Source organism: Gouania willdenowi, chromosome 12, assembly GCF_900634775.1.
Source record: "Gouania willdenowi chromosome 12, fGouWil2.1, whole genome shotgun sequence".
NCBI classification, from domain to species: Eukaryota; Metazoa; Chordata; class Actinopteri; order Blenniiformes; family Gobiesocidae; genus Gouania; species Gouania willdenowi.
In genome coordinates this window covers 423089-449235 of record NC_041055.1, presented here as the reverse complement: position 1 = coordinate 449235, position 26147 = coordinate 423089, and the positions used below count along the sequence as shown (strand labels likewise).

Genomic DNA, 26147 nt, shown 5'->3' with positions numbered 1-26147 from the left:
ATGTAGTAGTGGCTTTATGGGTAATGTAGTAGTGGCTATGGGTATGTAGTACGTGGCTTTATGGGTAATGTAGTAGTGGTTTATGGGTAATGTAGTAAGTGGCTTTTATGGGTAATGTTAGTAGTGGCTTAATGGGTAATGTGAGTAGTGGTTTATGGGTAATGTAGTAGTGGTTTATGGGTAATGTATGTGGTTTATGGGTAATGTAGTAGTGGTTTATGGGTTGTAGTAGTGGCTAATGGTACTGTAGTAGTGGCTACTGGGTATGTAGTAGTGGTTTATGGGTATGTAGTAGTGGTTTATGGGTTGTAGTAGTGGTTTATGGGTCATGTAGTAGTGGTTTTGGGTAATTGTAGTAGTGGTTTATGGGTAATGTTCGTAGTGGTTTTGTAAGTAAGTAGTGGCTAATGGGTAATGTAGTAATGGTTTATGGGTAATGTAGTAGTGGTTTATGTAATGAGTAGTGGTTTATGGGTAATGTAGTAGTGGTTTATGGTAGTAGTAGTGTTTATGGGTATGTACTAGTTGTTTATGGGTAAGTAGTAGTTGGTTTATGGGTAATGTAGTAGTGGTTTATGGGTAATGTACTAGTTGTTTATGGTTACGTAGTAGTGGTTTATGGGTAATAGTAGTGGTTTATGGGTAATGTACTAGTTGTTTATGGGTTTATAGTGGTTTATGGTAATGTGTAGTGGCTTATGGGTATGTAGTAGTGGCTTATGGGTATGTGTCAGTGGTTTATGGTAATGTATAGTGGTTTATGGGTAATTAGTGGCTTATTGTTAGTATGTAGTATGGCTTATGGGTAATGTAGTAGTGGCTTGACTGGGTAATGTAGTAGTGGCTTATGGGTAATGTATAGTAGTGGTTTTATGCGTAATGTCATAGTGGTTTTAGGTACCATGTAGTGTGTTTATGGCTATGTAGTAGTGGTTATTATGGCTAATGTAGTAGTGGTTTATGGGTAATAGTAGTGGCTTATGGGTAATGTAGTAGTGGTTTATGGGTAATGTAGTAGTGGTTTATGGGTAATGTAGTAGTGGCTTATGGGTAATGTAGTAGTGGCTTATGGGTAATGTAGTAGTGGCTTATGGGTAATGTAGTAGTGGTTTATGGGTAATGTAGTAGTGGTTTATGGGTAATGTAGTAGTGGCTTATGGGTAATGTAGTAGTGGTTTATGGGTAATGTAGTAGTGGTTTATGGGTAATGTAGTAGTGGTTTATGGGTAATGTAGTAGTGGCTAATGGGTAATGTAGTAGTGGCTAATGGGTAATGTAGTAGTGGTTTATGGGTAATGTAGTAGTGGTTTATGGGTAATGTAGTAGTGGTTTATGGGTAATGTAGTAGTGGTTATGGGTCATGTTAGTAGTGTTTATGGGTAATGTAGTAGTGGTTTATGGGTAATGTAGTAGTGGTTTATGGGTAATGTAGTAGTGGCTAATGGGTAATGTAGTAATGGTTTATGGGTAATGTAGTAGTGGTTTATGGGTAATGTAGTAGTGGTTTATGGGTAATGTAGTAGTGGCTTATGGGTAATGTAGTAGTGGTTTATGGGTAATGTACTAGTTGTTTATGGGTAATGTAGTAGTGGTTTATGGGTAATGTACTAGTTGTTTATGGGTAATGTAGTAGTGGTTTATGGGTAATGTAGTAGGGTATACTGTAGTCGTGGTTTATGGTAATTGTACTAGTTGTTTATGGGTAATGTAGTAGTGGTTTATGGGTAATGTAGTAGTGGTTTATGGGTAATGTACTAGTTGTTTATGGGTAACGTAGTAGTGGTTTATAGGTAATGTAGTAGTGGTTTATAGGTAATGTAGTAGTGGTTTATGGGTAATGTACTAGTTGTTTATGGGTAATGTAGTAGTGGTTTATGGGTAATGTAGTAGTGGTTTATGGGTAATGTACTAGTTGTTTATGGGTAACGTAGTAGTGGTTTATAGGTAATGTAGTAGTGGTTTATAGGTAATGTAGTAGTGGTTTATGGGTAATGTAGTAGTGGTTTATGGGTAATGTAGTAGTGGTTTATAGGTAATGTAGTAGTGGTTTATGGGTAATGTAGTAGTGGTTTATGGGTAATGTAGTAGTGGTAGCTTCTAGAGCTAATTAGCTACGATGCTAACCTGCCTAGAAACAGACCATACTGCAGAGCTTACTCACACGTGCTGTCCAACTTTGACCCATAATCCTGTTCCTTCTCATACTTTACACAGTTACAAGTCAAATATTATCAGACCTATTGATTAATGATGATGAGCTCCGCCCCCAAGTGGTGGTAAACTATAAAAACAACGTTAAAGGTTCCTACTGTGTCGTGCTGAACGTTAACGTTCTTTAAATGTTTGAGGCACAAAATGAGGATAAAGTCATCGTGAGACACGTTCACTGATTGGAGGATATACTGAGCATGTGCAGTAGGCTCCAGGTCCAGGACTCTCTCCACTACTTTCTACTGCTGATTGTTGAAGCTACTGCAGCTCTCCTCATAGGTGGGTGGAGGCTCTGAAACACAGGAGGAGGAGTCAGAGTTGAGTAGAGTTACTCATCCTCATCTAGCTTTATCTACGGAAGAAAAACTCTGAGACGTCACCATGAAGTCATTAAGTATGAATAGTGTGTACTAGTAGTGTGTACTAGTAGTGTAATGGTAGTGTGTACTAGTAGTGTAATAGTAGTGTAATAGTAGTGTGTACTAGCAGTGTGTACTAATAGTGTGTACTAATAGTGTGTACTAGTAGTGTAGTGTGTACTAATAGTGTACCTGTACTAGTAGTGTGTACTCGTAGTGTACTAGTAGTGTGTACTCGTAGTGTACTAGTAGTGTGTACTAATAGTGTGTACTAATAGTGTGTACTAGTAGTGTAGTGTGTACTAAGTGTACCTGTACTAGTAGTGTGTACTCGTAGTGTACTAGTAGTGTGTACTAATAGTGTGTACTAGTAGTGTGTACTAGCATTGTGTACTAGCAGTGTGTACTAGCATTGTGTACTAATAGTGTGTACTAGTAGTGTGTACTAGTAGTGTGTACTAATAGTGTGTACTAGTAGTGTAGTGTGTACTAATAGTGTACCTGCACTAGTAGTGTGTACTAATAGTGTACCTGTACTAGTAGTGTGTACTAGTAGTGTAGTGTGTACTAATGGTGTGTACTAATAGTGTACCTGTACTAGTAGTGTGTACTAGTAGTGTACTAGTAGTGTAGTGTGTACTAATGGTGTGTACTAATAGTGTACCTGTACTAGTAGTGTGTACTAGTAGTGTAGTGTGTACTAATGGTGTGTACTAGTGGTGTAGTGTGTACTAGTAGTGTGTACTAGTAGTGTGTACTAGTAGTGTAGTGTGTACTAATGGTGTGTCTGTACTAGTGTACCTGTACTAGTAGTGTGTACGAATAGTGTACCTGTAGTAGTAGTGTGTACGAATAGTGTACCTGTACTACTAGTGTGTACTACTAGTGTGTACTACTAGTGTGTACTAATAGTGTGTACTAGTAGTGTGTACTAATAGTGTGTACTAATAGTGTGTACTAATAGTGTACTAGTAGTGTGTACTAATAGTGTGTACTAGTAGTGTGTACTAATAGTGTGTACTAGTAGTGTGTACTAATAGTGTGTACTAGTAGTGTGTACTAGTAGTGTGTACTAGTAGTGTGTACTAATAGTGTGTACTAATAGTGTGTACTAATAGTGTACTAGTAGTGCGTACTAATAGTGCGTACTAGTAGGGCGTACTAGTAGGGCGTACTAGTAGTGCGTACTAGTAGTGCGTACTAGTAGTGTGTACTAGTAGTGTGTACTAGTAGTGTGTACTAGTAGTGTGTACTAGTAGTGTGTACTAGTAGTGTGTACTAGTAGTGTGTACTAATAGTGTACTAGTAGTGTGTACTAATAGTGTGTACTAGTAGTGTGTACTAATAGTGTGTACTAGTAGTGTGTACTAGTAGTGTGTACTAGTAGTGTGTACTAATAGTGTACTAGTAGTGTGTACTAATAGTGTGTACTAATAGTGTACTAGTAGTGCGTACTAATAGTGTGTACTAGTAGTGTGTACTAGTAGTGTGTACTAGTAGTGTGTACTAGTAGTGTACTAGTAGTGTGTACTAATAGTGTACTAGTAGTGCGTACTAGTAGGGCGTACTAGTAGTGCGTACTAGTAGTGCGTACTAGTAGTGCGTACTAATAGTGCGTACTAGTAGTGTGTACTAGTAGTGTGTACTAGTAGTGTGTACTAGTAGTGTGTACTAGTAGTGTGTACTAATAGTGTGTACTAATAGTGTGTACTAATAGTGTGTACTAGTAGTGTGTACTAGTAGTGTGTACTAGTAGTGTGTACTAATAGTGTGTACTAATAGTGTGTACTAGTAGTGTGTACTAGTAGTGTGTACTAGTAGTGTGTACTAGTAGTGTGTACTAGTAGTGTGTACTAATAGTGTGTACTAATAGTGTACTAGTAGTGCGTACTAATAGTGTGTACTAGTAGTGTGTACTAGTAGTGTGTACTAGTACTAGTAAACTAACCGTGGGGGTAGTCCCAGCTGTACTCTGGGGGCAGGATTAGAGAACAGGAAGTAGGGATGGGCGTCTGGTTGCCGGTGGTAAAGAAGGGGATGGTGGCCCCAGTAGAGACGCAGAATAACGGCTCTGAGGCGTTCGTCCGTCTGTGGTCGGGGGGCAGGGTGGCACCGGGGGCGTGGCTAAAGGCGCTGGGCGACATGGTGACGGGCTGACCCAAGGCATCCTGCTGGGAGTGGCTTTTAGTGGGGATCTCCTCGCTGGCCACGCCCCTCGCACACATGGCCTCCAGTGATAGGTCCTCTGCTGGGGGGGCGCTGGGGGTCAGTCCTGAGGAAGGGGTGGAGCCATAGGGTTCTGATGGAGAGACATTCACTGCTATGTTCCCAATGTAGATCGGTAGAGTTACTACAGCGTCTGGAGACTTTAGAGAGACCTATAGAATAAATAATAATAATAATAATAATAATAATAATAATAATAATAATAATAATAATAATAATTCAACGTCACGTTGTCAACATTTAATGTGACACTAAAGGAAACATATTTTCCATCCTCTGGAAAGGTTTGTGTTTCACGTATTCCAGGTTTTAAATGAGCAGTTTTCTGCATTTTTGTGACCATTTTGTGCTTTTTAATTTCCTTTAATGTAATTATGAGGTATTTTTGTCATTTTTTATCCGTATTGGTTGTCATTTTGTGCCTTTTTGCGTCTCTTTGTGGTTTTTGTTGTTATTTTGGATCCTTTAATGTTTTTTTTAGTCAAATGTTGTTTTGTGTATTTTAGACACTTATTGTGTATTGTGATGTGTGAGCTAAAGGGTAAAGGGGAGGAGCTATGATATCAAACCATCAAAATGTGTAATAAAGTGATTGTTAGATAATTATGGTGCATCCCTAGTGTAACTGACCTGTATGTAGTAGTCTATGTCTATGAGGCTACAGCCAACCAGCTCTGACTGAGGAAGAGGAGGAACAATGATCTGTTCCCTCCACTCAGCGTGTTTTCCAGCCTTAACTCCTGCTCCCTCCACCTCTGCTATGGTCCTCAGGTCACACACTGGACGTTTGGTCCTGTACGTCACTTTCTGTGGAGTTAACGCACGCACACACACGCACACACACGCACACACATGCACTTTAGATGCAAAAAAAACAAAGGGCAGGATTTGAGAAAAAATAAACATTAATGTATTATTATTTATTAATTCTAAACCAAACAGAATCAGTTCACACATATTTCCACCTATTGTCTAGAACACATTGAGATACATTTTGTTGTGAGTCTGAATTTCTCGCGCAGTTCTGCAGACGTGACATCAAATGACACGTTCTCCACGTTTTGGAGACTGAAAGAAGACAAACACAGTGGACTAAACTACTGTTTGGTTCTACAGGCGTACGCAGAGGCATGTGCACAAGTCGAACAGTAAACAGTCACATGAACAGAGAGTAAATAAATAACTGTCACAGTTAAAGTGCTGATCAGGACGTATTATCTTCAACCAAACCGTGAAAACATGATTTTTTTTCTCAAAGAAATGACATATGTACGTTTGTTTTAGTGGTTTTATTAATAAACAACTGTTAATATCGACATCAAATCAGCGCACATGTAACAAGAGAATGTGAAACAAACAGGGGCGTAGTGCACGCTAGAGACCAATCAGATGTATTTACATAACCCATGTATAAAAGATAAAGATAATCCATGTTATTGTGCAGTAAAATGAATGTTTCAATGGTGTATTCTTTTATAATTGTCCTCTGTTGCATCTACCACAGATCAGCTGTAGCAGCTGCAGTCACTTCAGACTGCAGCACAAACCACACCATGTGACCACACCAAGTGACCCCACCATGTGACCCCACCATGTGACCCAACCTTGTGACCACACCATGTGACCCCACCAAGTGACCCCACCATGTGACCCCACCATGTGACCATACCATGTGACCCCACCATGTGACCACACCATGTGACCATACCATGTGACCCCACCATGTGACCACACCATGTGACCACACCATGTGACCCCACCATGTGACCCCACCATGTGACCCAACCTTGTGACCACACCATGTGACCCCACCAAGTGACCCCACCATGTGACCATACCATGTGACCCCACCATGTGACCACACCATGTGACCACACCATGTGACCCAACCATGTGACCACACCATGTGACCCCACCATGTGACCACACCATGTGACCCAACCCAAACACCAGTTCTAAATATCCGTCTGAACCCAACCTGTCCGGTGCTGTCAGCGTTCAGTCAGGTGTCTATCCTCTATCCACAGTAGTGGCAGTGGCTTGGTTGACCACCATGGTGTTACTATGGAGACTGATTTATACTTCCTGTCCTATGATCCTTTAATGAACAGCAATCAATCAACATTTGATTATTTGGAGATCTAAGAACCCAGAAGTTACTTTACAGTAAAATGTAAAACAATCACGCCATTAAATTATACCTCCATAAAAACAAGTATTTTTTTTAATTAACAAAACACTGACGATCAGGGTGGATGAAGGAAATTACCAGCAGAGCTTTGGGGAGGGTAGCTAGCAGCGAGTAGCTAACAGCTAGCTCATGCTAACAAAGCTAACCGTAGATCTTGACTTTTGAATAAACCCAGACTGAGCTGTAATATTCAGAGAGCAGCTGATAACATTAACATGTGTTCATAAAACACTTTATTAATAAACCCATCAGTTAAAATCTGCTGTTGCTTGTTCTGTAACTCATCCAGTGTTAAGTGGATTTATAGATAAAGTGATTACAAAAGTGATAAAGTGATTATCTGATCTGAGAAATACATTTTGTATATTGTCTTGTCCTGTTTGTGTATTTTTTGTTGTATTTTTATGTGTTTTTCTGTAATTCTGGTTATTTATTTTAGGTATATTTTTGTCTTTTTGCTGTTTTGTGTGTTTGTTGTCCTCTTGTGTATTATTATTATTATTGTCCTAAAAGTACTTTATAACAACGACAGACGGTGTTACCCTGTAAAGCCATGAGTTGAGCTGCTAGCTGCTAGCTTGGTATCTTTTAAAAACATTACAAAGCTGATAAAATCTATTCTTATCTTAACACCCTAAACTGTCCTTTAAAATAGTTTAAAAGGTTTAATGTGGTTAAAAGCTCAACAAAAAAGAATAAAGCTGTTCTATAGGGGGCGCTATAGGGTGAATTTCTATCTATCAGAGGTGGAGCTAAAAAAACAGCAAAAAGAAATTAAAAATTCAGTCCTTTCACAATGATGGGAAGCTGTTGATGGGTAACGTTTACCTGTAACAGGAAGTTAGCGTAGGTTTACCGATAACAGGAAGTTAGCATAGGTTTCCCTTTAACAGAAAGTAGGCAATGGTTTACCTGTAAGAGGCTGGCCAGAACACATCCCGTGTCCTTCCCTGACTTGTTATGGATCTCTGTAGCTAACCTGATCACCTGACCAGGTATGTATCCTCTGAGGTCACTGTTAGCCTTTAGCATCAGGGTACCCGTCTTCACCAGCAGGTAGCTGAACTTCTTAGTGGTCACTGCAGAGCTGGAATGCTGCAGGTTAGAGGAAGTCACAGTCACTTCCTGTTCATTTGAAAGTATGGAGAACGCACAGGAAGTGAGCAATAAAACACACAGGAAGTGAGCGCTAACATTGCAGGAATCAGATCAGCTACTGTACTGAAGGCCAAAGGGACTGTGTATACTGTGTTCAGTTGAGGTGTGTTTCCCAGGCCGTCCACTAGGTGGCGCAGCCGTTTTGTGAGTTAATAAGTTACATAAGTTTCCTGCATAGACCTGTGCTCTGGTGATGGTAGCCTGTGCTCTTCTTAACCTCTGTTTGTAAAGTGTGCGTCCTTTTGACAAGTGAGTGGTTTCTCTCCTGTCTTGAGAATAGGTTACGAATGGGGATTGAGTTGTTAATGTTGTTTCTGTTCCTAATTTGTGTATATTAGCCAGTTAGCCGCTAAGCTAATCAGCTATGCTACATGCTGTGTTATTATTAATATTGTGTGTTAGAGGCTTTTTCCATATAATTGCCCATGTTTAGAGAGGTTAATTTGAACATATTTCAAAAGACTGTTTCCTGCTGTTAGATATTAATACATATTGTGATGTGTTGTCAAGGTGTGGTTAATACCATTGAAATGTCCACAAGAGGGCAGCATGGCTGCATTATTCTGTTATTAGTGTGGATTGATCTCTGTTAATTTAATGTTATATTGGGGATTTAAGTGATCTGTTATTCTGATTATTATTATTCTGTTTATTTGACAGAACCACACACACACATACATAAAGAAACTAAAGAATCATCCTGCCTATTCATTGCATTCTGACTGATGCACACTCCGCGACACCAGTGTTACTGAACTACATGATATTGGCAGTATCCGCCATTACAAATTGGTCCTTCGAGCCGGATTGGGTGATCACGGAGTGAAGATAGATTATAATCTCCAGAGAGATGGTGGCTGCATACGGAGGGCAGGTCGACCACCAGCATGGATGGATGATTATGAGAGTTTAAGTAAGTAAGTAAGTAAGTAGTTTATTTATAAAGCGCTTTTTGCAGATAAAATCACAAAGTGCTGTACAGAGTTGAGGTAAAAGTACAAGTGCAACACAATAGAATAATAAAACAAGAGGGCATAAATATCATAAGAACAGCAACATTAAAGGACAAATAAAAATTAAAATCCAGTTAACTAAAAGCTTTTCTGTAAAGTGTAGTCTTCAGCAGTTTTTTAAAAGTGTCCACACAGCTGAGCTCCCTGAGAGACTGGTGCAGGTTATTCCAGAGTCTGGGAGCTACAGCCTGGTTTACACGTTGCCACCTACCCACTCCAGACAGCACAGGTCACCAGAAGGATTCACCGAGATGACGCCCCTCACAGTTCACCCCACACATCTGCAGGAGATAAGCGAGACACCTTCGGGCTATGTTGGAGCTGCAAGTCAGACACCCATCCCGGGGTCAGCGGTGTCCAGTGTACCATGTGAGTTTATTGACATTGTACAGAATCTGCAGGAGGAAAACAGGCGTCTCCAGCAGATGGTGACAGATATGAGGAGACAAATAGACCGTATTGTTGCTACCCAGCCTTCTTCACAGGCTTTCCATGCAGCACAAGGCAGAGAAGAGGAACTGGAGGAATGGCCATTACCTCCTCCCCCAGCATTCTTTCCTCGTGACTTTTCTGACCCGCCACGGGTGCAGTTTGCTCCACCTCCTCAGCCACCAGCTATTGTGCAGGAACTTAGTCAGCATCTCCATCAATTACAAGTCAAACAAAATGGATCTTCCACAATGAATGCAGACATTCAAACCCCTGTGCCAACATCTCCCACCCCCATCGGTATCAGCATGGAGAACAGCATCCTATCCCCTGAGCGGATGTCAACTCCCACTCTGCCATTAGTTACAAGAGAGAGAACATACAGAGGCCCATTGCCAACAATCCCAGAGTTCAGACAGGCTGACCCCAGGCAGTTTGCCGATTAAGATTGGCTTCGGACAATATTCTCCCATCTGACGCTACAGAAAGGTTTAAATATCAGGTACTCTGTGACCACCTTCGATTCGAAGAAGCTATCTTGATTGCTGACTCCTATAGTAACTCACTTCGCCCATACATGGATAGTATGGCCTCACTCATAAAACAATATGGTCAGCCTCACCACTTGTCGCTACAGAGAATAGCTGAGCTAATGAATGAGGCAAACTGGATAAGATCCAACAACCGCTGCTGGCGCTGCGGGCGACATCATCAAGCTGCCCAATGTTGACTTAGAGTGCAGTGTAAAACTTGCAAGGGGAAGCATCTTGAAGCCCTACATGAAGTAAACCTGCGAGTGGCAACCCCCAGATCAGCAATCCAAACTACCACTGATCTAGAGAGTATTTCAAATGCAGATGTTTTGTATTTGGATCGTCGTGCCTGCTGCAACCAGGTGAAATGGTGAGCATACCCTGGAAACATTTGCTATATTGGACGATGGATCTGATAGGACAATATTGCTGCCAGAAGCATATCAAAGACTGCAGTTGACAGGGACTCCAGAGAATCTCACCCTGCGAACCGTGAGACAAGGTCTGAGAACAATGCATGGGTCCTCAGTAACCATCAAAGTGTCACCAGCAAAACAGCCAGCAAAGACATTTACAATCGAAAGAGCCTTTACCGCTAAGGACTTAGGTCTGGCTGAACACTCTTACCCTGTCACAACACTCAAGCAGAGGTATAGACACCTCAGAAAGCTACCGCTGCAGCCATTCACTGATGCGCAGCCACTGTTACTAATTGGTTCCGACTGCCCTCATCTGGTCACCCCCATTCAACCAGTGTGTCTAGGCCCGCCTGGAGGGCCCGCTGCAGTCAAGACTAGGCTGGGTTGGACATTGCAAGGACCACTCCCAAGCAGTTGACAGCACAATGAACCTCAGAAATGTCTTTTCCTCTCAACTTTCTCACCAGCGGCAGAGCTCTTCAACCGGGTCAAAAAGCTATGGCAACTTGACACTCTGCCCTACAGAAGTGAGAAACTGGTCACACGATCTCTGAGAGAGCAGCAAGCAATTCAACAATTGGGGAGTGGTGGCCTAGTGGTTAAGGACGCTGGGCTTGTAATCAGAGGGTTCCCGGTTCACCTGGGCTATCACTGTGGGATGTTGAGCAAGTCCCTTAACCCCGAACAGCTCCCCAGGCACTGCAAAAAATGGCTGCCGACTGCTCCCCAGGGATGGGTTAAATTGCAGAGGACAAATTTCAAAATATATGTGTAACAACATATATACATGACGAATAAAGTGTACAGTATATAATATGCCCACTTTGTCAGTGTCACATGAAACCGTTCTCCCCTGTCTGCGAAGAACAGAAAAGCGGCTCAGTCGAGAACCAGTAAAGGCGGCAGCCTATCAGGCAGAGATCACTAAGTTGGTGCAAGAAGGCTATGCCACAGAAGTGTCAGATGAGCAAATAAAGATCACAGTGGTTCATCCCCCACCACAATGGCAAGAATCGTATTTTTAATTTTAATTTTTAATTGTTCCTTTCCTTTCAGAGACCAGAACCTTAATGAACTGTTACTGCCTGGTCCGAGCCTTGGCGTCTTACTACGTTTTCGAGAGGATTCCTTTGCCATCAGCAGTGACATCAAGGGAATGTTCCACCAAGTGAGACTGCTGCCCGAAGACCGCCCACTGCTGAGTTTTATCTGGCGTGATCTACAGAGAGATTTTCCTCCCTTCGGGACTACATGTTCACCTTGCTGTGCGATCTATGCGCTCCAAAGACATGTATATGGACATGAATTACAAGACTCGGTTGATAAGCATTTCTATGTTGATAATTGGTAGCAGAGCTTCTCCTCCACTGATGATGCCAAGAACATTATGGACAAACTCTGGAAGTTATTAGCAGACGCAGGGTTTGAGCTTCGACAGTGGGCAAGCAGCAGGCCGGAACTCATCAGCCATCTTCCAAAGAAGGTGAGATGCGATAGTAGTGAACAATGGCTGAATCACACTGAAATTAACCCTCAAGAACCTGCCTTAGGCTTGTGCTAATTGTGCCATTCTGACACTCTGCACTACAAGTCCAAGCAAACTGAAAGTAGCCCTCCTACCATGAGGAACATTTACAGAGTATTGGCCAGTCAATATGACCCCATAGGGTTCCTCATCCCATTCACCACAAGAGTAATAAGAGTCGGCAGAAGACTTCGACACTGCCATGACCTAGAGGCTGATGTTATGCATCCGGTAGTACTGGACCCCAAACATTATGTGACCAGGCTTTTCATTAGGAAGATGGACAGTGATTTGAAACATCCAGGGGCAGAAAGACTTTTTGCTGAGCTACGGCGGAGATTCTGGACCCTTCAAGATCGTGAAGTTATAAGGCGCGAACAACGTTCCTGTCTAGTGTGTCAAAGATGGAGAGCCCAACCGGTGAACCCAAAGATGGCTGATCTTCCTCCTTCTCGTCTTCGACTGCAGCAGCCAGCCTTTTTCTCTACTGGCATAGACTGTTTTGGTCCTATGCAGGTAAAAGTTGGTCACAGGAATGAGAAACGTTGGGGCCTGCTCTTTAAATGTTTGACAACAAGAGCTGTCCATATTGAGGTGCTGTCCAGCATCAGCACTGACTCATTCCTGATGGCACTCAGAAGGTTGATCTCATGCCGTGGGAAACCTGCTGAGATACAGTGTGATCAGGGAACTAATTTCCGTGGTGGTGATCGAGAGCTACGGGAAGCCTTTAATGCCCTGCACCCATCTCTGCAGGCTCAACTGGCAGAGTACCAACTCAAGTTCCTCTTCAATCCACCCAGTGCTCCTCACTTTGTTGGCTCCTGGGATCGAGAGATTCGATCTATTAAGGCTGCTTTAACATCCACACTGGCCTCTGAGGTTGTTAGTGCAGAAGTACTTCAGACAGTGTTGATTGAAGTGGAGGGAGTCCTTAACTCCAAGCCATTGGGGTATGTGTCATCAAATCTAGCCGACCCAGACACTGCTACACATGTTTGGTTAGCTTAGCATGTAACGACCAGTCCCACATGTTTGGTTAACTTAGCATGTAACGACCAATCCTATATGTTGGGTGAGCTTAGCATGTAGCGACCAGTCCCAGATGTTTGGTTGGCTTAGCATGTAATGACCAGTCCCACATGTTGGGTTAGCTTAGCATGTAATGACCAGTCCCACATGTTGGGTTAGCTTAGCATGTAATGACCAGTCCTATATGTTGGGTTAGCTTAGCATGTAACGACCAGTCCCACATGTTGAGCTAGCTTAGCATGTAACGCCCAGCCCAACATTTTGGGTTAGCTTAGCATGTAGCGACCAGTTCCACATGTTTGGTTAGCTTAGCATGTAACGACCAGCCCCACAGGTTTGATTAGCTTAGCAAGTAGTGCCCAGTCCCACATGTTTGGTTAGCATAGCATGTAGTGCCCAGTCCCACATGTTTGGTTAGCGTAGCATGTAATGACCAGTCCCACATGTTTGGTTGGCTTAGCATGTAATGACCAGTCCCACATATTTGAGTTAGCTTAGCATGTAATGACCAGTCCCACATGTTGGATTAGCTTAGCATGTAATGACCAGTCCCACATGTTGGGTTAGCTTAGCATGTAAAGAACCAGTCCCACATGTTTGGATAGCTTAGCATGTGGTGACGCTGGATGAGCAGGGTAAAAAGGTAAAGGGGCGGGGCTTCAATATGTCCAGGATTCATTCATTCATTATTTAGGGTGTTCAATAACATGTTTCAACTGTCAACTGTCAGTCTTCCTCAGAGGTGTCTGCTGATGGCTTTGATGTGTCTTCTCCAGAGACCATGGGGAGACAGGGGGTGTGGCCAGCCTGACAGAACTGTGAAGTTGGCCACACCCATAAATAACTCATAAGGACAGATCAAAGTGATCTGAATAAATGAAACCCGAACATATTATTAAAAAGAAGATAAAATAACTTAATATAGTGGTGGTGTAATGAGCTAATGATGTTCTTACTTCTATGTCTGGTACCATGTTGAGGTTGAGCAGGTTCAGCAGGTAAAAAGGCTTCTGAGCTTTATGGTCTTTAGAGAAACGTGGCGTGTCGATGGCGGCCCTCACACGGTAACAGATCCGACCAAACGGGCCCTCAAAGGAGGTCGGAGCAGAAACTGGAACAGAGTTAGAAATAGAACGTTATTTAAAAAAGTGGCACCAGCAGGGGGCGATAGAGACACTTCATTAGCTTTATTATCAGAACACGCTAACAACACGCTAACAACACGCCTCAAACTGAACTGTGGTTCAACAGTCTAATAGATGACGGATGAATACAAATTATTAAACAGACTAAATCAGTGGTTCCCAAACGGGGTGTCGTGGGATTTTGGGACAACAAGCAGACATTAATATTCAGTGCTTTATAAAATCCTCATTAACAGAATCAGGCTGAATCGACCAATGAAAACTGAATCCACTGTTGAACGCAGAAATGAACAGAATCAGCATAAAACGCTTTAACGCTTTAATTATTGCAATATACAACTACACAAAAATAAATATTTTTTAATGTTCTACTTTGTATGCAGTCATTTCATAATACAGAGGAAAACTCTATACCTAATTATTAAAACATATTTGTTAATATATATTTTATGAGTAATATAGTTGTCTTTAGTTGTCCTTTGGTGTACCCAGGGCACTAAAAGTTAGAGAACCACTGGTGTAGCCTAATAACAGCCACGCCCCTCTCCAGTGATTGGTCCACAATGTTTAGCATTATTATTGATCAGGCGATCAGAGTTTAAACTGTAAAATAGATCTGATCTGATCTATAATCTATCTATAGATCAGATTAACTCACCAGGAAGAACAAACTGGAAGGAGAAGCTGTGTTCTCCAGCAGTCAGAGTTCCTGTAGAAACAGAAAATTAGGAATAAAATCAGTTCAATAAAAACTCTTTGATATTTTATCTCTTCATAAAGGAACCACTGAGAACGTGTCCTAGAGCTACAGTCCTGGTTCTGGTTCTAGTTCCTGTTGGGCTGAAGTTCTAGGACCAGGAGACTTTGAAGCACAAATACACAACATGACAAAAAATACACAACATGACAAAAAATACACAACATGACAAAAAATACACCAAATGACTTCAAAAACAAACAAAAACAAACACACAAGATGTCAACAAAAACTAAAATCACCAACAATAAAGAAGATTATTCCCTAAACATTAAAAACAATAATAGAAAATCACACAAAACAAAAGCTAAAATACACAAAAATGAGAGAAATGTAGACATAGACAACATAGTTATTAGTGACACAAAGATGAGACGACATCGCCAATGCTCTACATTCTAGACATCAGAGCTCTAACACACACACTTCACTAGCTGTGTGTGTGTGAGTTAAATTAAATAAACTAAACATTATTGTGTTGATGTATTGATTATAAACATGTGATATTGATATTAATATTGGTTGTTATTACCTTTATCAGTGAGGGTCAGTGTACTGTTGAAGTATTGTTCCTCTGAACTCCACGATGTGTCGTGGACTTTGTTGGAGATTCCACAAGATCCCTGACAGGTCACCTTTATAGCTGTGGACACAAGAAGTACACATGAATAGTGTGTACTACAGTGTGTACTACAGTGTGTACTACAGTGTGTACTACAGCATGTACTACAGCATGTAGTACAGCGTGTACTACAGTGTGCACTACAGTGTGCACTACAGCATGTACTACAGCATGTGGTACAGCGTGCACTACAGTGTGCACTACAGTGTGCACTACAGCATGTACTACAGTGTACTACAATGTGTACTACAGCATGTACTACAGTGTACTACAATGTGTACCATGTGTTACTGACCAGGATAAACACCTTTTTATTCTACATTTATTAAACACTCTGATCCCTCAATCAATCACATAATAATAATAATAATAATAATAATAATAATATATAGATTGTATTTCAGTCCTTTTCCTCTCTGTACTCTGTAGTGAACGTTTAGTTACTTTACTCGTTCTAATGTACTCCTGACCTTTACATAATGTGTTAATAGTAGAGGAAACTTTGATTTTAAGAAGTAAAACATTCATGTCATGGAAAATAAAAACTAAAAGCAGTTTTACATGATCAGGAAAAACTGATTAAAAAACCTGATTTATGGGGAGGGTCCCTTTCCAGACCCAGGTGAGCTCACAGAGAGTTAGGTATGGGTAAGATGGTTTGTGGTGGATCTGGTTGAAGAGCTGGTCTTTGGACCAGAGTAGACAGTGAGGTCAATGTGCAGTTGTTGAGCAGATGGATGTAGAGCTGAATCCCATGGTTCAGGACATAGTTCTGGAAAGTCAAGGCACCAGACTGTGATAGAGCAGTGCAATGGTGGGTCCAACCATGGATCTTGTACTGTACGCTCTATTGTAGGGTCTAGACACGGGTTCAAGTATTTCCTTAGTTGTGAGCGTCCAAACAGTAGGAGAAGGTGGAACGTACGATGGAATGGAAGTACAAACATCAAGGGTTGTTTATAGTTTGATACAGTTGAGAGTTTTGGTGTCTATGTGGTGAATAGAAGTACATGCATTCTGTTTTCTTAATGTTGATAGTTAAATAATTGTCTTGGAGCCATGCTCGTATGCCATGCATATGAATAGATAAATAAATAAATATGCTAAATAGAACATTTTTTAGATTTCATTAATAAACGCATTATTACAACATACAAACACAAAAGTACCAAAAATCGGTACCGGCGAGTATGTTACTGACTCTAAAGTACTGGTACCAGTATTATAATATTACCATATGATTACATATTATTACATATTACACTTCTGTAGGTAGTGAAGGTTTTCTTGTCCTAATCTGATCTTTTTCTAGATGTTTTTTTCTGATTATTTTCATAATCCTCCATCAGTTCTACTGCTCCAGTAATCTGACCTCTTTCATTAAATATTTATGCAAATGAATTTCTGTGAATGCAACCATGTCGGAAATCAACTGAATAAATAAAATAAATAAAAAATAAATGCACAGCAGACAATTACTAGTGCCGTTCACTTTTCTAACTCCGCCCCTTTTCTTTTCTGAGGCATCAAACACCGTCACCTGATCATCACTGTTAGGGAACCCCCTCACAACACAACACAGGCTGCTTGTTCACACACGTCCAGGGTTCCACACAAACACATTTAATCATACCATTAGCTCTACACACATCCGTTAGCCATAACTCTCTGCTTTGTCAAACTCAAGGCTCGAGGGCCAAATCTGGCCCTTTAAGACCATCCATTTCAGCCCACGGGAGAAAGTTAAAAAGAACATAAATTAGTGTTTAAATGACCAAATCATTGATTTGTAGATATCTCTGCACTTCTAAATACACTAACTCCACAATGTTTAGAGGATCACAATTTTTCCCACGCTTTTATCACATGACTGCAGTCATTTTAAATCTCAAATTGCTCAAAGAACTCAATTTTCCTGAGATTATTTCACATACATTCCCCAAATTAAATAAAAATGTATTTTAAAAAATCAATTAAATTTGAAACAACTGCAGAGACTGAAATCTATCACGTATTGATTGGATATCGTCTGTGCTTCATACGTACTTTATGTATCATTTATACAAATTGAAAAGTGCAAACTTGGGGACATTAATGTTGAAATTGCACATTTTCCCGCCTAAAACGTGTGGCCCACTGAAGATCAAAGTACTTTATATTTGGCCCCTGAACTAAAATGAGATTAACAGCCCTGGTTTAGATTAAAAAGGTACCTGTGATTAGTTTAACTCAGTTTAACTGGCCAAACATAGCTTTGTTAGCTTTGTTAGCTTTGTTAGCTTGACTCTGAAAATAGTTTAAATCTCAGTTTGTTTGTAAACATGTCTCAGCAGCACTAAACTAGTCATGTTAGCATGAGTATTAAGAGGATTATCATCTAATCCCTGTTTACATCATGAAACCAGTCAGTGTTTAATAATCTGTGAACGCTCTGACATCATCATCATATATAGATATATACATATACATCACTTTCTGCGTCAGCCTTCATCTAGTTACAGCATTAGCTTTAGCTCACTAAGGTCTGTTAGCTTCCTATTAGCAATCACTTTAGTCCATATATATATATATATATACTGTATATATATAAAACCCTTCCTCACCCACTGTGGGCGGTCTCTTTTTCCTTCAAGCTCAGGTCCTCAATGACTAAACGCTAAGCCCCGCCTCCAACTATGACTAATGAAGTGTTGACTTTCACACAAATATTATGAATCGTTAACAAAAGTTTATTTCATCATCACCTCAAGAAAAAAGCTCAAACATTAACAGAAGTTTAGCCTGAACACACACACACACACACACACACACACACACACACACACACACACACACACACACACACACACACACACACACACACACGCACACGCACACGCACACACACACACACTCTATTGTGTGTGTGAAGTTAAACTTTAATTTTAGTGCACAGTCATCAAACGCTGAGTCATTTCCTGGTGATGATAATGATTGTTGAACATGTTTGTGTTTAGATCAGATTCCCAGAGTTAGTAAATCATTTAATACTAGAGTTCACATAAACCATGTGGTTGTGGAGTTTGTCATGTAAGGGATACTGGACTTTCTGACAGTAGTCTCACATGTTGTAAATAACATTCTAAATGTTAGCTCTAAGCAAAAAGGAAAAGAACTACGACTTCCTAGTGTATGTGACCCACAGCTAATAAGCTGCTAGGCTAATAGTCAAACATAGTGAGCATTTGGTGAACACGAGACTCTCAAGTCCATCAGAATACGACTAAAAACAACACAGAACCATGTCCAGAACACAGCTAGAAGAGTTACAGAATCAACTTTATTGATCATGTAATGTATGTTATACACACGAGGAATTTGACTTGGTGAACTGTGCTCTCTGTAATAATGTAAACATTAAATAATAACTATCAACTAGAAATATATCAACATAAATATAAACAGTAGTTAGACTAATATGTGCACAACTAAATAAAATAATATAACAAGATAATAATAATAATAATAATAATAATAATAATAATAATAATAATAATAATAATGAGATAATAGTGCAGTAGTGCAGGTGAACATTTATATTAAATATTATATGTTTATGTTTATGAACATTCTCAGTGACAGGTTGATCCAAGGTTGTTATGTTTAGTTCCAGGTTATTTCACAGAAACAGAAACAGGTCTGACTCTCTATGACTGTTTAGTGTTGATCACAGTGACAGCCTGAGGGAACAAACTGTTTTTATGGCGTACAGTGATCTGTAGCGTCTGCCAGAGGGGAGGAGTTTAAACAGATTGTGTGCAGGGTGGGAGGGGTCTGCAGTGATGCTACCTGCCCGTTTCCTGACCCTGGACAGGTATAAGTCTTGGATGGAGGGCAGATCAACACCAATGATCTTTTCTACAGTCCTGACTATCCTTTGTAGTCTGTGTTTGTCTAGTTTGGTTGTAGATCCAAACCAGACAGTGATGGAGGTGCACAGAACAGACTGAATGATGGAGGTGTAGAACATGATCAGCAGCTCCTGGGGCAGGTTGAACTTCCTCAGCTGACGCAGGAAGAGAATAGAAGTGGGGAGAGAACACACCCCTGGGGGGCGCCAGTGCTGAGTGACCGGGTGCTAGATGTGATGCTTCCCAGCCTTACTTGCTGCTTCCTGTCAGACAGGAAGTTGGTGATCCACTGACAGGTGGAGGCCGGCACTGTGAGCTGGGTGAGTTTCTGGTGAAGGATGTCCAGGATGATGGTGTTGAATGCAGAGCTGAAATCCACCAACAGGATCCTAGCGTAGGTCCCTGGGGAGTGGAGGTGGTGCAGGATGTAGTTCAGTCCCATGTTGACTACATCCTCTACAGACCTGTTTGCCCGATAGGCAAACTGCAGGGGGTCCAGCAGGGGTCCTGTGATGTCCTTCAGGTGGCTCAGTACCAGCCTCTCAAAGGACTTCATGACTACGGACATCAGAGCAATGGGTCCATAGTCATTAAGTCCTGTGGGACTGAGATGATGCTGGAGCTTTTGAAGCAGAAGGTACTTCACACAGCTCCAGTGATGTGTTGAAGAGCCTTGTGAAGATGTGGACCAGCTGCTCAGCACAGACTCTCAGGCAGGAGGGAGATACTCCGTCTGGTCCTGGAGCCTTTTTAAACAGCTGGCACACATCTCTGTCATTGATCTTCAGGGCAGGTGGGGGGTCAGAGGGTTAGGGAGGGGGGCAGGAAGGGCAGAGTCCAGGTGATGGGCTGATGCTAATGAGTTGGCGGGTGGGTGTGAAAACCTGCAGTAGAAGCTTTTCAGGTCTTCAGCCAGTCTATTGTTACCTGCAGGGTGGGGGGAGTGTTTCCTGTAGTTAGTGACCTCATGCAGGCCTTTCCACACTTCTGAAGGGTCTTTGTTTGAGAAGCTTTGTTTTAGCTTCTCAGTGTAGCACCTCTTGGCTACTCTGATCTCCTTGGTTAGTGTGTTAGTGATCATCTAGGTCTGATGCAGCTTCAAAAACCCTCCAATCAGTGCAGTCAAAGCAGTCCTGTAACTCCTCCTACTCTGTCCACCTCTTCTCTCTTAGAGAAAGTAAAAGAGGAAATACAGCACATGGAGGAAAATGGAGTCATCAAAAAAGTGACTGAACCGACAGACTGGTGTGCACCAATGGTGTCAGTCCCATGACCAACTGGCAAAGTGTGCATCTGTGTAGACCTGAAAAGGTTAGACCAGGCTGTGAGGAGGGAGAGATACGTTCTTCCAACTGCTGAGGAAATTACTGCAAAACTGAGTGACACCACCAAGTTTACAAGTTTACATCCCTGGACGCGGCCTCTGGGTTTTGGCAGATACCTCTTCACCTGGAAAGCAGTAAGTTGACCACATTCATAACACCTTTGGGAGATACGCTATCAACCTTCTCCCTTTTGGTATCACAAGCGCTCCAGAAAAATGGCCGAGACCCTGAGTGATCTTGACGTAGTGGCCATCTACATGAATGACGTACTGGTGTACGGTGACACAACAGAACAGCATAACCTGCGCATAAATAAAGTACTGGACAGAATTCAGTCAGCAGGCTTGAAGCTGAACAAAGAAAAGTGTGTGTTCAGACGGAACCAACTTCACTTCCTGGACCAGGTGATGGACAAGTCTAGAGTAAAACCCCACCCTGACAAAGTCAAAGCCATTAATGAGTTACCAGAACCACAGACTGTCCAGGATCTGAAACGTGTGTTGGGCATAAGTTCACGTACTTGGGAAAATATATTCCACATCTGTCAACAGTGGACCAGCCTTTATATAAACTATTAAGATCCAAGACCACATGGCCATGGGACCACCCACAGAGGGAGGGGTTTCAGAGAGACATCCTGTCTACGTCTCCTGTTCTGAAGTTCTACGATGTGAACCGACCTTCAGCTGTATTAGCCAACGCTACTGTTCTTGCTGCTTGTCTGACACCATAACAACACACACACACACACACACACACACACGCTGTAGGGAATGAAGAGCTTCTTTCACACTCTGCTAGTGGTGGGAGGGGCTCTGCTAGTGGTGGGAGGGGCTCTGCACCAGCCTGTAGCAGCCGCTCTGTTTATAAAGTGGATCAGAATCGATCCTGATACACAAAAAAACAGGCAATAATCAGCTGATCAATCAGTCGATCACTAATGGAACACAGACACAAATGAAATGAAAAATAAAAATAAGATTAAATAAAGCTATTTTAGGAGATTATTAAACATCACCACATGATTTCACATTAAATGAGAGGATGAAATCTAACGATAGTTGTTATGTACGCATGTACGTCTGTCTGCATTAAAAATAATAATACAATACAAATAAAACAATTAACAACATTGATCTCATTAATCTCTTAAACTTTGTTTGGACATTTTAAACTGAAAATCTGGAATATTTATGACAACAATAGATCCATAAGATACACAACATTTCACTATTAATGTGGTTATGATTAATCAATATTTAACCAATCATTGATCACATGCTCTGCAGTTTTATTTCTAATCAAATTTCAGCTTATATCAGTCTTTTCAAAATAAAGGTCATCTCTAATGGTAGAACTAAACCTGTTATTAAAATAGTTACTTTACTTTGTGTTTTCATTCATACTTTCACTGTTTGTTTCCACCAGCGATCGATCAATAAAAGCAACGACTAATGCTGAGTCATGAATAATAGAGAGAAGCTCAGTCATTAAACGTCTGTACAACGATCAGCACTTTATAACAGTGTGTGTGTGTTTCTCTGGACTACACACTACTACACAACCACAACACAACTACTACACGCTATTACACATTATTACACTACTACTACACACTACAACACAACTACTACACACTACAACACAACTACTACACAACTACTACACATTATTACACTACTACTACTACTACACACTACAACACAACTACTACACAATTACTACACACTACAACACTACTACTACACAACTACTACACAACTACTACACACTACAACACAACTACTACACAACTACTACACGCTATTACACAACTACTACACAACTACTACACACTATTACACAACTACTGATAAAGGTTTTTTTTTATGGCCGATATCGATAATAATAGTTTTCCCATCAACCGATGACCGATACTGACAATTTTCTTGAGCCGATATTTGGAGCCGATACTACTTTTTCTCCTTCAATTTATATCATAAAAATGACACAATGATGATAACAAATGGTACAAAAAGGAACATTTATTGTAACTAGTACAGTGGCCATCAGCAGTATGTATTCCTATAGTGGGAGGAGCTTAAGTAGAGTTAATTATGACTAAATGAGTATGTGTTTGAAGGTTAGATGTACATAGACGTGTAAATACTCTGTAGTGTTATAAAGGGTTTATTTGTGGGTGTAAAATAAACAAGTGTGTGTGATTTATCTGGTTTATTTCTATGAGACATGAACATGATAAATGTGTTTGGTTTTTTTTACTCATTTTTATATAGTTTTTGTTTGGTATATTTTTCTGTATTGTATGTTTTTTGGAGTCACTTTGTGTATTTTTGTATCTTTTTTAGTGTAGTTTTGTGCATTTCTGTTGTCATTTAGTGTATTTTTTGTATAAATATTTAGTTTTGAGTATTTTGAATTGTTTTAATATTTTTTTTGTCATTTGGTGTGTGTGTGTGTGTGTGTGTGTGTGACTCGCTACTCTGTGGCTCACACACACACACACACACGCGCTTTAGCCGCGCACATGCACGTACATCACTGGCTCACATCAGGCCCAATAAGTGAGACTTGAGAGCTTTGCTAATATAGAGGGTTTCACGGCACGTCATCAACCGTGTCATCAACCCGGAGATAAAGCAGCAGGTCTACAAACAGCTCACAGACTAGAAAATCCCAAATTTTGAGACAAAATGGTGAACAATTGCCGTGTTTTTAGCTGTACTAATCGGTCAAACAGTGAAACATATTTGGAATTTCATAAATTGCCAAAAATCATCACAAATCAGGGAGAACAATCTCACAAGTTATCAGAGGAAAGGAGGAGCCTGTGTATGTATCCTGATATCATCAACTACCTGGATTTCACCAATCACAGTGGAAGTTAGGAGGTCGGCTGTGGCTGCAGAGGTTAGCATTAGCAACAGATAGATATCACACACACGCACGCACGCACACACACCTTTATTTTCTGGAGAAAATGACTTATTTATCAAAAATAAGTGATCTGATCATTTCTGTGACCCAATATTGGGCCCCAGCCCACAAGTTGAGAACCTCTGCACTAAATCAGATGACTGTTAAATTAAGTAGCATTGATGTCATTGATCATGAACATAATTATCTGAACACATTAATAAGCTACATTTACATACAAAGGGCTTCTCAGAAATAAAGTCTGTGTTTTTTAAAAGCCATTTTATTTTTTAATATTTTAAATGAAAAACTGTTTTAAAAAATAATTGTTCTTGAGCATAAGAAAAAAACTGAAATTGATATAGTTTTATAAAAAGGAAGAAATCTACAAAATTGACATTTATATAGAATGATCGCAAGATTGTGTCTTGTTTATAGCAACAAATATAATAAAGATATGTTTTTTCCTAAGATATATATATATATATATATATATATATATATATATATATATATATATATATATAAGACACACACACACACACACACGCAGTTTTTATGTAACAAAAAACAAATGTCTATATATAATTTTATGTTTACAATTAGCAATGTCAGATAATATGGAACCATAAATATTAGCATCATAATGTAACATCACTAGTCTACAGAACAATATCATATTAATAATTCATGTATTAATATTATCTATGGAGCATGTACAGATATCAGTTTGATTTTAAATCAGAATTAAAGTGTAGTACTATATCAGACACGACCCACATTTGGGTCCAGACCCACAAGTTGAGAAACATCTATGACCATGTGTTCCATTAAATAATCAGATCTAACCTGTCCATGTTTTATATTATATGTATATTGTTAGTTTTAAACAGAAAGTCTATGAGTTTATGATAAAACAAAGTACAGTAAACAGGATGTGGTTATAGATTATCATTACCAACACACGCGGAACTACTTTACGTTACATTACGTTACATTAGAGAAGCCAAAATAAAGGCAGGTTTACACACAGACAATAATAATAATAATAATAATAATAATAATAATAATAATAACAATGTTTAATAAAGTAAAACCAAACAGACACATTAAAGCTCCATAAACCGCGGAGGTAAAGTTAATTTAACCCAGGATCACTGCGCCTTCCTCAGCTCTAGAGGAACTCTTTCCTCCAGATGTGAGATTAACTAAACCAGAGATGAACTAAACCAGAGATTAAACCGGGTTTTACCTTTGTATTGGAGCGAGTTTCCGGTCCGGACCCTCACGGTGCCGCTGACGGCCTCTCCAGGGCCGTAGACCACCTTGTTGTTGGTGAAAGTAATGTCAAATTCCTGGAGCTTTCCCATGTTTCCGTGTGCGGTCAGTCTGCCTCACCCAGCCTCATCACCGCCTCATCACACCTGCTGCTGCCTCATGGACACCAGTGACGACATAGCCACACCCCATTCTCATTGGCGGAGGAAATAACAGGATTATTCAGGAGTCACTGTAGATAAAGGGATAGGCAAACGGTGGCCCGCGGGCCACATGCGGCCCATGTTCACAATGTGTTCGGCCCCAAAACAAATAAAATAACTCCAAAAACTAACATGTGATTAAAACATATAATTACTCCTAAAACACACGTAATGAGTTTAAAAACATCCAAAGAGACAAAAATACATTCAAGGATGAAAACAAAAAAACACATAAAAAGGACAGAAATAAACATCAAATGACAAAACATGAAGAAAAGAAGAAAACAGAGTGAAAATGTCCTGTTTTACATTTACATACAGTAGGGGGACCGTGGATCAGGTGGTAGAGGGTCGTCTTCTGATCGAGAGGTTGGGGGTTCGATCCCAGTACCTGACTATGTGTCGAAGTGTCCTTGGGCAAGACACTGAACCCTAAGTTGCTCCCAGTGGTCGACTAGTGCCTTGCATGTCAGTCCTGTCCCACTGGTGAATGAGCTGATATGTAAAGCTGGTGATAAAGCTCTATATAAATCATGTCTATTTACCATTGATCTGATCAGTAATCTGATCAAACTGATCATTAATAATCACACTGACATAAACAATTCATTTTAAGGAACCAACCTGACATAACAGAGTTACATTTCATAAAGGTCAGTCAATTATTATTAATTATTTAGTATTATTAATTACTGAGATATGACATTTTTACATTTCTGCCATTTGATGAGAAATTTTTATTTTTTCAAACTGATTAAGAATCAATATAATAATCCAGTTAATGATAATGTGTCAACACACAGACATTAGGTGTAAAAGGGTTTAGAAGTGCTGAACATGTCCACTGAACCACTGATCTAATGAACATTCAGCAGGTTTTAAATGAAGTCACTCATAATGTGAAAAACAGATTCA

General features: G+C 40.4%; 1 protein-coding gene across 2 annotated transcripts; it reads right to left on the bottom strand.

Moving 5' to 3' along the window:
- Positions 1–1703: 1703 nt before the first annotated feature.
- arrdc1b (arrestin domain containing 1b) lies at positions 1704–25470 on the bottom strand. 2 transcript variants are annotated; one of them, XM_028463239.1, is made up of 8 exons: positions 25004–25470; positions 15531–15641; positions 14900–14950; positions 14053–14207; positions 7900–8082; positions 5427–5603; positions 4519–4936; positions 1704–2503 (listed from the first exon to the last, which is right to left on the bottom strand). In XM_028463239.1, the coding sequence occupies exons 1-8, from the start codon at positions 25119–25121 to the stop codon at positions 2451–2453; spliced, it is 1266 nt and encodes a 421-aa protein (XP_028319040.1). In that variant the 5' UTR covers positions 25122–25470; the 3' UTR covers positions 1704–2450. The 2 variants fall into 2 exon arrangements, with proteins under 2 accessions (XP_028319040.1, XP_028319039.1); XM_028463238.1 differs by having other exon boundaries at positions 4519–4948; positions 25004–25468.
- Between the last annotated feature and the right edge of the window lie 677 nt (positions 25471–26147).

What these genes read in the sequence shown, in the direction of transcription:
- arrdc1b (XM_028463238.1), bottom strand. Translation starts at nt 25,121, where the DNA reads ATGGGAAAGCTCCAGGAATTTGACATTACTTTCACCAACAACAAGGTG. An exon ending in ACTGACCCTCACTGATAAAG is followed by an intron (nt 14,951 to 15,530) that starts GTAATAACAACC and finishes CTGTTTCTACAG; the next exon opens with GAACTCTGACTGCTGGAGAA. An exon ending in ACATGGTACCAGACATAGAA is followed by an intron (nt 8,083 to 14,052) that starts GTAAGAACATCA and finishes TCTAACCTGCAG; the next exon opens with CATTCCAGCTCTGCAGTGAC.